Source organism: Amblyomma maculatum, chromosome 5, assembly GCF_055883805.1.
Source record: "Amblyomma maculatum isolate TAMU_Amacu chromosome 5, ASM5588380v1, whole genome shotgun sequence".
In the NCBI taxonomy this organism is placed as follows: Eukaryota; Metazoa; Arthropoda; class Arachnida; order Ixodida; family Ixodidae; genus Amblyomma; species Amblyomma maculatum.
The window spans coordinates 141,226,630-141,242,021 of record NC_139348.1 but is presented as its reverse complement, the minus strand read 5'-3'; the positions used below and the strand labels follow the sequence as shown (position 1 = coordinate 141,242,021).

Sequence of the window (15,392 nt, the reverse complement as noted above, 5' to 3'; positions counted from 1 at the left end):
ACGTTTAATAGTAATTTCTTATTAAAGATTACAGCGTGAATGTGTAACTATTCAGTCTTGTTCAGGGACTACACTTCAGTGACTAGATTATAACAAGAAGAGACAGGTACTGACTTTGGCAGCATGCGATGGAGCAGCGCCTCTGTTTTCTTCTTCTCTTCTTCCAACAGGCAGGTTCTCTCGGCCACCAGGTCTTCCAAGTTGTTGGCATACTTCTCCATCAAAGCCATTAAGTTGTCCATAATGTTTGGCTTCCTGCAAGAATCGACATGAACTTTGTAAATGCTTAAAGTTAGCTTTCTCACTGCCCTGCATCCAGGCGCATTTTAAGTGTCACTGAAGGCAGCGTAATCACTGCACAGCCGTTGGGTGGATAGCTTCATTCATGCAAAAAATCATGCAGTTACTTAGTCTCCTAATTAAAAGAAGTAGGCAATGATTATTAAAGACCTCTTATTATATATATGATGCACTGACATTTCACCACTAGCGATGCAAACGTTATTTCAGTAATTCACTACTCAACTTTTTCATCGTTCTGAAACATTGCATGATGCCCTGATACCTAGGTCCGCATTCCGATTTTGTGCCGTTATCAAAATCATCACTACCTTCTCGACCTCGAGTCGTATGATTGGTGGAAATGTCGGAACCAGAAGTTGCTAATACTTATGGCTTCGGCTTTTCCACCAATCACATGAATCCAGATCGGGGAGATAGCGACGGTTTCAATAACGAAGCAAACTTGGAATATGGACCTTAAATTGAGCTTTCATCTCCAATTTCATGGTCCAAACACACTTCTGAATCTTCAGTCTCTTTTTGTTCGAGTCATCAGGAAACATGCAGTAGCTGCCACACAAGACCGCACAGCTGCAAATATGAGCAGCTTTTAGCAGCTTTTAGCAGTGATTTCATGCAGTACAGAGCCTTGCACTACACAAGACACCAGTACACACAAACACAAAAGCAGCCATAAGAAGCAACACCATCGCACTGCTAAGGCGAGATACACCGTTCAAGTACACTTACAAGCCCTGCCGCATTTTCTTTAGGCGCTCCTGAACTTGGCTCAACTCGGGTCGTGCATCAGGCTTCTCGGCCCAACAATCGGTGATGACATTGAGTATGTAGTCCTGGCACTGAAGGTCCGACACCGGTGGCCGGAAAGGGGGATCCATGCCAGCTTTCACTTTATCCACGATGGCTGCAAAAGTAATGTCACAAATCGTTTTGAAAAAATTCTTCCACCTCAACTAGAGGCTCATTTGCACTGAAACCGCGCACAATGCTTGCGCGTTGCTGACCCTTTTGTTACGTAGTAAGTTTGACTCCCTTTTATTACATAGTAAGTTCGACACCATTTTGTTATGTAGTTTGACCATGGTACTTACCTGGCTTGGTTGCGCATGATTAAAAACCAGGACTGTCTGCGATGAGACTGAGGAGCAAAAAATGACAACATCAAGTTTGCAGCAAAATGCAGTTGCAGCACCATCTGGCATTGCTGGAGAAAAGGGACGCGGTTGTGAAGCGCTCAAGCAAGTGTGGCACATTTTCGTAACAATGCTAGTTAGTGCAACCGCAACCTTTAGTCAGAAAATTGGCGTTCGCGTCCTTCACTCCTTCAATCTTGCCACAGATGGTTCTGATTTCACATCGTGTGCAGCCAAACCAGGTAACCACCACTGTAAGACTTAATACGCAACAAAAGGATGAACAACGCACAAGATTTCTGCACAGTTTCACAGCAAACATGTCTCCGGTTGGGGAGGGAGAATTTTTCAAAACGGTTCCCATAAAGTTGCACAACGCTGTATATCTGTGTATACTGTGGCAGTACAAGAATGCAAGCCTTGGATAAACCCTTATATAATTTTCTGTGGTTCAAAATTTTAATTTTGCGAAATTAGAACAGCTAACCTGCAGTATTCATGGAAAGCCTTCCACACATTAATGATATGGACTTCCTCGAAGAAACGGCCATGTGATTCGCCACGATGGCGCAGGATGTTTGAGAAGTGAGTTTTCTTGCACAGCTTGCAACGCAAAAACAGTGATCCCAAAAAATTATATTCGTAATTAAATCCCAAATATAACCTAAAGCAGACAATAAGAAGAAAAGCTCACATTTTATTTGGGCTAATGCAGCGATATTAAACCACACGAATACAGCGATATTACTTTCAACAGGCAACCATATCATTTATTTTTATGCATACTGTGGTCTTTGTTTAAGACCTTAGCATGAGTGATGCCATAAAAGCGTGCAGCACGTTGCTGCCAGAACCACAGTGTTTGACGTGCGAGCCTGCTTGAAAAAATTCTAGTGCGTCAATGCACCAGCAGAGACTTCATTTGTTACTAGATTCTACGAAGCCAAATGAAAATAAAAATGGCTAATGGGAACCTGCACTCGCAAATGTGTAACTATGGTACAGCATTTATGACCACTTTTTTTTGCTCTTCAATGACCATACGACTGTGGTCCACATGTCTGGCTTGGTTTGAAACAAAAACGGTGAGGACACCTGGGTGCACTAGACTGACCCTTTGGTTCCTGGCCAGTGCTCCCCCAAGGTCCCTGGCGAGCGATGATCTCATGCAAGATGATGGCAAACGCATAGATGTCGTCCTTCTGGCTTCCTCGTGGATACTGGGATGGGTTGCGTAGCACCTCAGGCGAACGCCACAGCTGACCTGCGCGGAAGACATGTTGTCGCTGTAAAGGATGACGATACAGAACAGCAAGATTTCTGGGGCAAAAGTTGAAGCTGAGTGAGAATGTTGAAAGTGAAACCGTCAACCCCTTGTAACCAACATAGAGCGCTGGCGTCCAGCAAAGGTGTGTGATTAAAAACTTCTCTCACATTCAATCGAGCGTATAACTGATCAGCCAAAGAAGTTCTCTTTGCACTACCTTTTGAACTGCGACAGGCCAAATTGAACTACGTAGTTTTCGCAAAGACTCCAGACGAGCGCAATGCAATCAGCGGGGTTCGTGCTAAAATGGTCTCTGAATGTAACGCGCAAAACCGAAATGTCCTTAATGATACCATCTGGACAGTGTAAAAATGCAGAAAGAATGTGTGCAACAGTTTCTCTCTATTCAAAAAAAATTATAAAATGTGAAAGTTTCAATACATTGATAGCTGCAGCCTTGTGAAAATGTCACATAAAATATTCAAGTTATTCATTTGCCTGAATTATATTGTCTTCCCTTTTCACTAGTTTTACAAAAGTATCCACTGCAAGGCCTACATGGTGCAGTTAGGCTTGCATCATGTGGCTAAAATGAGGTGCAGTGATGCAAACCAACACCTCGGTAGTATTCATAGAAGGAAAAACAGTGTTACTTGAGGGTAAAAGCTAGAGCACAAGCCAACATAAAACACATTTATTTTTATCTGAACTATTGTTTATCGATAGTCAAATTAATTCTGCCCTTACTGTGCCCTGAAGCAATGCACTTCTTCCCCCCCCAATAAGTCAATATTAACGAGGCCATATCACTGTGTTGTATCCTAAACAGAGCGCACCCACTCCAACCCAACAAAACCTACAAAACTGGCCGTGGTGGCTCGGCGCTGGAGGGGGCTGCGGCCTGTAAAGGGTGTTTTGCCACACATTAAATGTTTTTGCAGCGAAGCCACAACAAGCACACGGTACATGGCGCATGCAAGTCGCTTCCCAACACTGACATCGACGAACGTAGTGAAATCACTGAATGCATGTGTGGCTGTATATATGTATGCAGATACATACATTACACAATTAAGGTCTCAACAATATGGTAGATGCTGGCACTAACAAATGGTACCTGGCCATCAACAGAACTGAAATAAGAAGTATTCAAAAATCTTTCCTTTTACAGTAACGACATATTGCATGGAGGTCACCTCAGTCCTATCAAATGACGTCATCATATCTTGTGTGCTGTGATTTTGTTGATTAGCGATCACCAGCTAGCCTGTAACTGTCATTATCCAATGCACAGATGTGAGCACAAAGAAAAGGTGTGGAACTTACCGCGGTACATCCGGTAGACGTCCTTTTCGTCCTTGAGGGCTCGTGATGCGGCGTTGGCAGACCTCAGCTCCATAAGTCCGAAATTTGTCAGCCGCAGCACCCACAGGTTGGTGACAAGCACATTCGTCGATTTCAGGTTGCCGTGCACGCGCAGGTCGCTCTCGTGCAGGTAGTGGAGGCCCTGGCACCATAACACCACAGATTAGAACATGACATATGGGATTCGAACGATGCATCTAACCCCTCTGTTTTGAAGGGGTTACATACACACTGGTTGCACTGACATGTACAACACCTGCTACGTTGGTGAACCGGCAGCGCTGTGAGAGGATGTGAATTTCTTGAATCAATTTATTGATTTCTATAATCAATTTACTGCAGAAGTTGTGCGTGGGTGCCCATCATGGTGTCTAGATGAGTCGTAACATCGCATTCAGGCCATCTTTGCTAGCGACAGCCACGAAGGAAATCAACATTGTCATGCTTTACTTATATTCAATGTCAAAGCTTCAATACCTTGGCACTAATATTTCCACCTTCTGATCCGGTTTCCGTTTGCGTAACGTAAAGTAACACCTGCACTAACTTGAAAGCCATCAGCTGCTAGCTTTACCTTCATATCGGGAGCTTTTTTATGACACTGTCCTTATTATGTGCATCAATCAGCTCTTGCTTTTGTTACATGCTAAGCCATAAAGCATAGCTCTCTAGCACCCTTTTTGAAGCCTGCACACTGAGTTCCACCGCTGCAAACAAGTGTGGTACCAACTGCACAGTACTACATTGTAGAGCACTGCACGAGCCTGAATCTGAGGTCCCAGCCCGACCCAGGCCCGCTAAATTATCGCTCTACTGAGCCCGCCCTGGCCTGCAAAGCTCAAGGTGAAGCCCGGCCAAAGCTCATTCTCAAGTAACGCATGAGGTAGACTGCTCGCCGTTGGCAGGTAGACTCCTACTATACAAAGAAAGAACTGGCCGACAAAGAAGCTCGAATCGCAGTAACGCCTAAGGAAATGTATTTTTTTAACACAAAAGCAAGTGATTAGGCACATTCGCCCGGTTGGCTTTATGAACAATTGATCATGTAGACACGAAGAGATAAAGAGAGGAACTCGAAAGTTCCAGGAGGTAAATGAAAAGGATTGCATGCATACATAATGAGCTACTTTGCATTCCTCGAAGATTTTGTCACTCAAATTTCATGGCTAGCAACGCCTAAAAGAAGCATCCTCACAGCTAGGGGCATGCCATTTTTTAACAGCCACAATCTCATGGGTTGAACTGATGGCTGAACAGGTCAGCTTTCTATAGATACGAAAAGCAAAAGAACTTGCACACGTGGCAAGGAGGCTCAGGCTATGGACGATGTCGTAGTGGAGAGCTCCAGATAATTTCGGTCACCTGGGGTTCTTTAATGTGCACTGACACTGCACAGTATGTATGTGTCAGGCTTTCCGCTTTAATTGAAACGAAGCCACTGCAGCCAGGATCAAACCAAGGTATTAGTAGTCGAGCACTTTAACGACTGAACCATTGAGGTGGTGTAATAATTAAATAAATAAAACAACATACCAGAACGTTTTTGTTTTTTTACAGTGCGTACCATGGCTTCATTTCATCTGTCTCACTGCTATAATGTGCCAAGTGCACTTCATCGTACAATACTTGACCATAAGCCGGACGTCAACCCTAGTGATTTGGGCTTGCACCATTAAGATTGAGCCCGACCTGGGCCGGCAACCTCAGGCCCAGGTCTAGGCTCTTGAGCGGCCGAAATCCGTAAAGTAGTCTACTTAATTGCTCTTGCTGGCATTCACCTAGATTCTCTCTTCTCTAGTTGTCTCTTCAAAACTCTGCATACCACAAGTGAGACTGGCTGTAGTTACACATGGCGAACCTGCCGCGGCCATTGTATTGAGAGGCTACTTTGAAGGAAGCACGAGATGCAAGAACAGCTGCCTCACAAAACAGGAGAGTCTGTCTGCGTCCGTTGGTAACACACACATTTAACATAAGGAACTCCACAAATAATGTAGGCATGTGAATAAAACCACTAGCTCGGGGTCCTTCAGATGGTGAAGCTCAGAAATTGCAGGCAGAGGAGATTGGATTCTGTACCCAGCCTTGGCCTGCTATGAATGCAGTAAAAAGCTGCAAGTACCTTTCAATCCCCTTGTCAAAACTTTAGCATAGTCATGGGGGCACATATTTTCACGAACCTTAGCAGCTAAATTTGTGGTCTCAAATGACATGACCAAACTAGAACAATAGACTACTGATCAGCACTACTTTTGAGATAAACGCTCAAATTTTTTTTTTTTGCCTGTTTGCTTTGCACTAAAAATTGCATCCTCATGATGACGCATTTGAAGCAGTAAAGCTTTGATGCATACCTTTATGATGTCGAACACGAAAGAAGCGATAAACATGTTGTCCAGCCTTATGGCATCATTCTCGAGTATATCCTGGAGAGAAAAAATAAAAAGGAAAGACGTAATGTGAAATCCCGTTTCTGCATCATACCTGACATCATGTCCCTTTTCTAAGCATCATGTCCTGAAGCTGCAGCTATGTGGCACTGTGGTCAGCATAACATGAAATACAGAACATTGGGCAAGGGCCCGCAAACGCAGACCTGCCATTTGGTCATTGTAGCATTATTGATTTATATGGCTTACGAGGCATGCAAACCATTGACTGGCAGCCTTTTGTAGCGAAAGCTACACTGCATTAGGTTTTCAAGCCGTTGGAATTTTACTGTGGCACCATGGAAGACGAAGGAGAAAAAGAAGACGAAGAAAAAAGAAAAAGTACGAGAGAAAGAAGAAGAAATAGAAGAGAAAGAAAAAGACGAAGAAGTAGAAGAAGAAGACTCGGTAGTTGGTAGAGGCGAACAAAACAAGAGTGAGTTGCCAGGACAGAAGGTTCGGTCACACGTTGTGATAGCGGCACATTAATCTGGGTGTCCGCAGAAGACTTTGCTACAACGCTCACAGCTTTCGCTCTATCACTAGGTTCAAGCTATGCTTAAACCTCCACAATTTTTTTTTTGCTTTTTACGAGCCATATTTAAACATCCAAATTATGTTAGGATACCATTTGAAGTTAAGCGGAGGCAATCTCACAGGGTATCTTCTGAAGTGCATTTTGTGGTAGATAAAAACTTGTTGATACTCGTTTTAAAAAGGCTGAGGGAAAAAGTATTATCAGAGAACATGTATTATCCTAACTGCTAACTAAACTTTTTTAAAGAATTAAACTTTCATGGCATAAAAGTGTAGATTCGCATCTATAGATACCCGGTATGTGCAGCTCCTTCTTTAGCTCTCACAGTATTCAGTATGTATCTGCGTTTTCCCCAGTGCGGAAGAGACTTAGTAATAAATTCGCTTCGCTGAAGGCAATGACTAGACGGGATCGCTTCCTTGGTTGTTTCCGGATGCTTCGCCTCCTTACAACAGTGATAAGTTGAGAAATGATCGCAATGACTTACAGTCACTGAGGTTTTGCTCATGGTGCGTCCCCAACAACCCAGCCTGTTGGTATGCAAGCGAATAGTTGTAGTTATCGAATAGTTCACTCCTACGCCCCCAAGGCAACGCAAAAAAAGCCACCGTGTTTCTCCTAATGAACTCGTGTATCCGCGGCAAAGAGCGCCTCATATGTTGGATTGTTGGCTTTCATTGCTACTTCGCCCCTTTGCACTTAGGCACTGCAGGAAAGCAGGCGTGACGGATGAGCGCTGCTGATTAGTTTTTCATAACTCTCGTTAGCACATGTCCGGTTCATCGCAAAACATATTATACGACCACAATTTGTCGACATTTTGGACACAGTAACTGCGAAATCATGTTATCCATGAACATATTGACTGGGAGATAAAAAGTTTAACTCTATGGGAAATGCTTTACCGCTCGCGATTTCGAGCATATGAAATGAGAAATCGTATGAACCGTGAACATATCAACGAGGTTCAACTGTATATACTTCTGATATAACCAATATTTCAAGAAAAGTGAATTGCAGTAGCTTATGATATTCTTTATATAACTGAACGCATAAAAAATGAGCTACATAGCCTACCGTAAAATTCCGAGCAAGCGCCCCCCCCTCTAGCAAGTCGAATCACTGGCAAAGTAGGGGGGGGGCGCTATCCCGGAACGGCGCCGAAATTCAAGATGGCGGCGACATTTCCCCGCCAGAAAAAAAAAAAGCGCAATGCACATGGATTGAAAATTTTATTTACCTTTAGGAATGTGAACTACATTGATACTGAGTGAAAGATTTATGATAACTATATCAATAACTCTGAAAACCATCAAAAGACTCCTCCGAGTCAGTCGCAAAGAAAAGTTCACAGCACTCGGCTTGAAGCCCACCCCAGTCTTCTGGCACCACGACTCCAACATCTGCCAGTCCGCCATGCAGGTCGCCGTCCTCTGAGCCATCGAGTGCGTTAGTGATGCCGCATCCCTTGAAGGAGCGTGCCACAGTCTCCTCGGGTACAGCAGCCCGCGCCTGGGCAACAAAATCAAGCACATGCTGGCGCTACGGCTTCTTCAGGTTTCCTTTGGGCGTCCTCTCTTCTTCGCGCATATATTCTTCCCACAAACGCCGTAGGGTGGACTTGAATGGCTTGTTACAGTACACGTCAGCTGGCTGCAGGATGCTCGTGCACCCCGCAGGCACATAGAGCACGTCGGTATCGCGCTCCTCAAAAGCATTCTTCGCAGCTTGCGTTTTGTGGATGGACGCCTGGTCCAGTACCAGCAAACGCCGCACGTCATCGATATTTGGGCCCCAGATTCTTGATAGCCACTCCTGCAGCTTTTCAGATGTCACCCAGCCATTTTTTGTGGTGGTGAGAAGAACATTTCCTACGAGTGAAAGAAGAAAAGAAAAAAAAAGTCAGCGCTTTGATAGAATGAACTTTACGACATCGTGATTCCTCGCCCCACTGAAGAAAAAAATCATTCTCACCTGGTATGCGAAGGCTCGCGAAGGCCCTGGCTGGAATTTTCCCGGTTGGCTCCTTGAAAATAACGAAGGCCGGGAGCTTGTGGCCGGTGGCGCATGCGGCTAGGCAAACCGTGAAGCCACGTCGGGCACATCCAGTGTTTGCTATCCGTATGGTGCTTTCGCCGACCACGTTGTTCGTCCTGTTCGCTGGGTTATCTATTCGGACCATCGTCTGGTCCATATTGGCTATGTTGTACAATGTGTAGTCGTTGCGCCGTCGCAGGGAGTTTGCAGCAGATCGAAAGGCACTAGCTGCCTCCGCAAACTCTTCGGGCGTCTTCTGATTTTCGTTCGTAGAACGGCGCATTGATACGCCGAACTGCTGCTTCCATCGACTTACGTAATGGCTGGAAGCAACGAAGTTTTCCAACTGCATGTTTTTGGCTATTCTGACAGCCTCTTCAGAAAGAAGCCGGTTACTAACAGCACGTCCTGCCGCTCTTTCCCCCTTGAAGAACTCGAAGAGCGCATCGTCCACGTACTGACTGAAAACTGGCGCGCCGTTACTCAACTCTCTTCGCAGCTTTGCTCTCCCATAGTTTTGTTGAAGCAACTTCTCGAAATCTTTGTCCCATTCTCGTACCCGTTTGCGGTCGAGCTTGAAATGCCGAGACGTTTGGTGCACGTTTCTTCCGTTTTCCCGATGCCATTGCACAACCTCAACTTTCTTCGCCACTGTGTACGAATGCATCGGCATCGCGAACTTCTCTAAGCAAAAACAAGTCGACAAACGGCGCGTGCGAACGAGCATATGCGGGCATGCATGCGGGTGGATTGAAAAGCAGGATTGGATTGGATTGTTGGACGGGATGTGGTAGACCAGTGTTGCTTGGGCGCGATGCGTGACAAGGGCGGCGGGTGGGAGGGGGCGCTTTCCCGGAACGGCGCGGAAATTTGAAATTGACAGTGAAATTAGGGGGGGCGCTTGCATGGGTGGGGGCGCTTGTTCGGAATTTTACGGTACTCGCGGCATGGCACAAACTGTGCTCTTAAAGCAAGCATTTCAAAGCAAGCACCTAACAAAGGTCAGCTTGAGTGAATATATGACATGCGACCTGATCATGAAACATAAAAAGAAAAGATGGGCTCCACTCAATGCATACCTGCAGGTTGCCCTTGAAGCACATCTCGGAGACAACGTATATGCAGTTTGGTTCCACGCACGCTCCCACAAATGGGTTCAGGTTTTCATTATGAAGTTCCCGCATCTGTGGAAAAGAAAGAGTCCCTAAGGCATCAATGAGTCACTTCCAAAGCACCCATACAAAGGGAGCCAGCAGCCAGCGACACCAACCAAAGCATATAGGGGATGTTTTTTTTTTTATGCTGATCAATGTGGAATAATAATGTAATCTATGCTAATTAGGGGTGTGTGAATATCTGAAATTTTAAGTATGAATTGAAATGTTTGTAATTTGATTTGTACTCATATTCGAGAAAATCATATTCAAAATTTTCCGAATATTAGAAAAAAAGTCCCGAATACTCGGAAAGTTTTCAAATTCACCACAGTTCATCGCACTGCGAGCTTCACCGCAATGCTCAACCTCATTGGCTGCACAGTGAAGCATTCTCAAAATGCAACGGGGCTGTTTTGTGAAGGGACCTCCCCATTTGCGAATTGGGACCTTCCCATTTGTGAAGTGGGATCTTCCCATTTGTGAAGAGGGTGTGAAAAGCTAAGCACTTGACAACACTAGGGAAAAAAAACGCCATTCACACTTCACTTTCATCTCAAATAAAGACAACTATTGCGCAGGTGTTCTTCAGACAAAATTACTGTGAATGGTTTTTGATGGCTTTTCAGGCCCAATCGATAAGATGAGACTCCGGTTAATTGAGACATTTTTTCTCCTCTTCTGAAGGCCTAATTAATGAGTGCTTACTGTATTTGGCAGTGATACGATAGTTCCACCCAGTTTCATGCACGTCTTTCCTGTACAAAAAACACATACAGCTAAACCTGCTTATAATGAGATTGTAAAAAATTCCGCAATTTTTCATTACAGCTAGGTTTTCGTTACACAATCAAACCCATTGATAACAATACCACTTTGAACAATATATTGGATACAACGATGGACAGCCCTAGCACTGTCAATTTTACCATGTGTTCTGTGTTAAAATAGCCCACTTATAGCAATGCTGTCATGGTAGATTATCAGTTATAACAATTAAATTTCGCCTCTGAGTGCCAACTGTAACAGGAAAGAAAGATTTGCAAATGGGAATGCTAGCCGAACCCTACTGCGATGTCCTAAGAATGATCAAGTCACTGCAAGACTTAGTCTTTGCTAAAAACCTTTCACTCAGCTGAGTGCAGCAGTTGAACATCTTGCAAAGAGATGTCAACAAGGTTTTCGTGAAGCAGTGAAAACTTACTAATTATGGATTTCTGCCCACAAGTAAGTGGAAACGGTATGCTATCAGTTTATTATCAGTTATAACAATAATATTTTCTTGACACTTCAATACTGTTATAAGTGGATTTAACTGTATGCAGTCATGTGAAGACTCACAAGGTCAATGCATAATGAAAACCAGATTAAGAATCGATTGTAAGGAAAATTATTTTGAAAGTATTTACAGTATATCAGAATTATTCAAACTTATAGAAGCAGTGAAACGTTTTGCTATCGTGCTGAGGGCACGGCATGACTGCAGTCTCAGCCACCGGCTTCGCTCCCACAACGTATCTATGAGGAGGCGGGGAGCGGGGTGTGGAGGAGGAATCAGCCTGGGGGACAGCGCCGAGGGAAGAGGCTCCTGCGTCTTCAAGCATGCTCCCGATTGCCCCCACTGTTGACACAGGACACAGACTCTGCCTCACGTTACCGGCGTGCTCCGCTGTTCCTGCCAGGGTGTCGAACCGGAAATGTTTTCGTGTTCGGTTAGAGCTCACGCTTTCAGGTTTGGGTTAGGTTTCGGCTCTGGAGACACATTTCGTTACGGTTTGAACCGGTTGGACAGTGGCCAAACCGGTTCAAATGGGTTCAAAAAAAAAATATCTTGACAATAACAGGGACAGTTTCAGGGACCCTGGTTTTCGCTTCAAACGCGCGGGAGCCCACAAACAACCACATAGTAGCGATAAACACACACTGCTCGCCCAGTGTATTTTTTCTTTGTTCTGTTATTTTTAGCTGCTTTTAAGCATGAACAATTGTAGTACGACGTTCGAGAAGTGAAAGCAGCGGAGGCTGCTGCGTTTGTCATGCAGATACACCATTACTGCTGAAACGAGGCACGATGTATCAACTGCAGTTGCTCATTGCTATCGTAGATGTTTATCTCACGTCAGTTCATGTTTTGTCATTCTGGAACTTGCGGGGTTCTGCCAAATTTCCAGTAATTCAGCACTACAACTAAGAGACAGCCAGTGCCGTAAGTTCGTTATATCAAGGTCAACCACCGCGACATGTTTGTTACATGGAGTTTTCAAATACATGCACTTCAATGAGGACGGCATCAGGGAATTGAAAACTTCATAATGGCGACGAATTTGCTACATGGAGGTTCAACTGTATACAGAATCATGTGTAAAATTTACACCAAGTTTTTTAGTAGGAAGACACATCTGCTTAATTATTGTTAAACTTAATTTGCAAATATTATGTGATTTTTAATATAGATCAGACAAAAAATGTTTGTTGTTTACATTTTCGTTTTTTTTTTTGCTCTCATTCCTTATCAATATTCGATAGGCATTTTTTTTCTCCACATTTGTATTTGATACATGTTTGAAAATTTCAATATTTGCATACTCCTAAGGTAAGGGTTGATACTAGGCGTGTATTTTATATGCATATGAAGTGACTTGTCACCCTCACCAGCTTCATTTCCTTCTTAAGGGCTCGTGGGATGTCAGCCGAACGGCGGTGGTAGGAGAGCTTCTTGACGTATGTCATGGTACCTCGATAGCGGTATGCGTCCTCGGTCAGGTTCATGATCCGCGAGTCGCTGACCATCTGGTTGAGAATGCTGAGCTAACCACACAGGAGAGAGAGAGAAGATACACAGTTGTAAGCAGTGTAGTCATCATTTCTCATGGAAGATCTGCATGCAGAAGGACTTGGCAGTAATAATTATTAGTGCTGAGCTGGAATTATTTTTTGAGAACTCTTTGACAAACTAACACCTACCAGCCAGGCGTGATCGATGCGGGCAGGTGGAATGTGGCCAATGTGGGGCCGCGTCATTGGGGGGAGGTCGCAATCAATCTTTAAGTTTCCGGATAGGGGGTGGGGTGTTGACAAGCTTCAGATAGTTTCCAATGAGTCCTTTTGCCCGCACCTTGCAGTAGCAGACTTTGTTAGCTTCAAAAATCCATCGGAGTAGTTCTGCTCAAAGCACAACTGATTTGTGACCCTTCACCAGCAGCAGTTGTTGGAAGGTTGTGCTGCACACTGACGGGCAGAATTAAGTTCTAGTTTTTTAAGTCACCTTTGTCTCTGTGAGACGCGCTCTATTCACATCCATACCCTGTGCCAAATAATGTTCATCTTTTTCCATTGTCACAAAGCAAAGAAATTCAGAAGTATAAAACTGAGAAAACATATACAAGTATCTCTTCTTAGACTTTGATATAGTGCCATGACTTTACGTGGACGAGAATTCTAACTTTACACTGCATGCCGCACATGGACAGCTTAGCTAACCCTAAGCATTACACGTAAGCAGTTGCAGCAGCAAACATCAATCGCAACGAGCCACAGCAATTTTGACTTCGGCTCTATGTGGCTTTGATTGGCAGCTTATCCGATGATGCCGATGGTGCTAGTTATGACCATTATTGGTTATGCTAGCGATTATGATGCAGCTGCAGACTCTACGGTGCTGATTTCAGAAAAAACCTTTCTTGCGTGGACAGAGGCAGCTTGTAAGGAGAGACAGGGCAGTGCTCATTCAATTGAAAGTTCAGTAACAAATCGGGAGTCTCTCAGGCAAATTGGCAGGGTTGACAAGTATGCATATTGAACACAAACAGGCTGCTGCTCTTGTTACCAATCATGATCATCCCAAACTGCAGCCCATGCCACATCAGTGTGGTGTCTCACCTTGCTGATTCCATGCTTGGGGCCTGTCAGGTTTGTGAGAGGCTCCAAATCGCGCTTGTCAATCATCCATAAGAGACCCGCAATCTCTTGCTCATACTTCCAGTTCCTGCATTCATGGCACCGGTAGAAGTCCACATGTTAAATCTATAGTTGCAGCCAGCATTGAAACAACTAGAGACCTGTCAATACTTTCGATCAAAATATTTCAGAGCCTCTAGCAAAAAACAAAAAAAATAGAGAGTATATTCTGAAAGAGCACTTTCAGCTGTGAAGCTGTTTCTCCAGTCAGAAGAACATGAGTGAAATCTGAAACTTTTTAGCCATTTTGAACACCTAATCTGTGGCACTTCTACTTTACTGACTAAAAATACTGTGTTAGTGATGGAGAGAGAGAGTTTCTTTGTCAGACTGCCACAGCTGCCAGTCATGGCAAGTGGACAAAGGGAAATGGTCCCAGACCCCGCCAGCCAGAATAGGCAGATGGAGGCTTCACACAGCCAACAATGCTGCTAACATTGGGCATTTTTGTCCTTTATGACACCTGCCCTACTGGTATTAAAAAAGAAATGGCTTCCTACCCTCAAGGCATTATGGCTAACAAGAAGGTGCGACGGTAACAAGGCTTTTTCGCAACATGATTAATACAGCTAGTAATGACTCCATGTGCGATGATGCATTGACTATGTTTATGTAATGTGGTGCTTGCAATGAGTGCCACTGAACTTGACCATGCATGACACTGTGGTTTAGTTTAGTTTAGCTTATGGGGTTTAACGTCCCAAAGCGACTCAAGGCTATGAGAGACGCAGTGTTTTTAGCTGTTCTGAGCCATCTTAATGTGATGCATCCCACTGCTCTGGGACATGTGGATGGGACTACTACACCGACGGCAATGCAAAGATGCGCGAACCAGGCTAATGCAGTTAGTGCTATAATATAGACTCCTTCTGAGCATGGCGGACATGTGGAATATTAAATTAGTTTCATTTTTAACGCTATCAACAGAGTGCCCTGAAATTTTTATTTATTATTTATATTTTATCTTTTACCCACAGCGCCATTTGGCATTACAGTGGGAGATGGGGTTGATACATATAACATAACATATTAATGCAGGTAAAAAAAGAAAAACCACGAGTATGATGGGGGCATTCTCACCTGTAGACAACGGTTGCGAAGACAGATACCAGAATGAGCAAGACTCCAAGCACGCTGGCTAGTATCTCTCGTCTGTTGTCTGGAACCAAAGTGGAACAATAATTAACCACAAATAAACAGGAAAAGTTG

At 44.2% G+C, this 15,392-nt stretch overlaps 1 protein-coding gene across 1 annotated transcript in view; it reads right to left on the bottom strand.

The window, feature by feature from the left end:
- The window catches only part of LOC146189763 (receptor-type guanylate cyclase Gyc76C-like), a 266,102-nt gene that overhangs the window by 13,967 nt on the left and 236,743 nt on the right, over positions 1-15,392 (bottom strand). The window contains exons 11-19 of the mRNA XM_084604526.1: positions 15,264-15,342; positions 14,106-14,211; positions 12,879-13,034; positions 10,152-10,256; positions 6,423-6,494; positions 4,030-4,210; positions 2,551-2,700; positions 1,033-1,207; positions 115-255 (exon numbers count right to left, since the gene is read on the bottom strand). Of these exons, the coding sequence (XP_084460652.1) occupies positions 115-255; positions 1,033-1,207; positions 2,551-2,700; positions 4,030-4,210; positions 6,423-6,494; positions 10,152-10,256; positions 12,879-13,034; positions 14,106-14,211; positions 15,264-15,342 (1,165 nt within the window). The remainder of the gene's footprint in view (positions 1-114; positions 256-1,032; positions 1,208-2,550; positions 2,701-4,029; positions 4,211-6,422; positions 6,495-10,151; positions 10,257-12,878; positions 13,035-14,105; positions 14,212-15,263; positions 15,343-15,392) is intronic.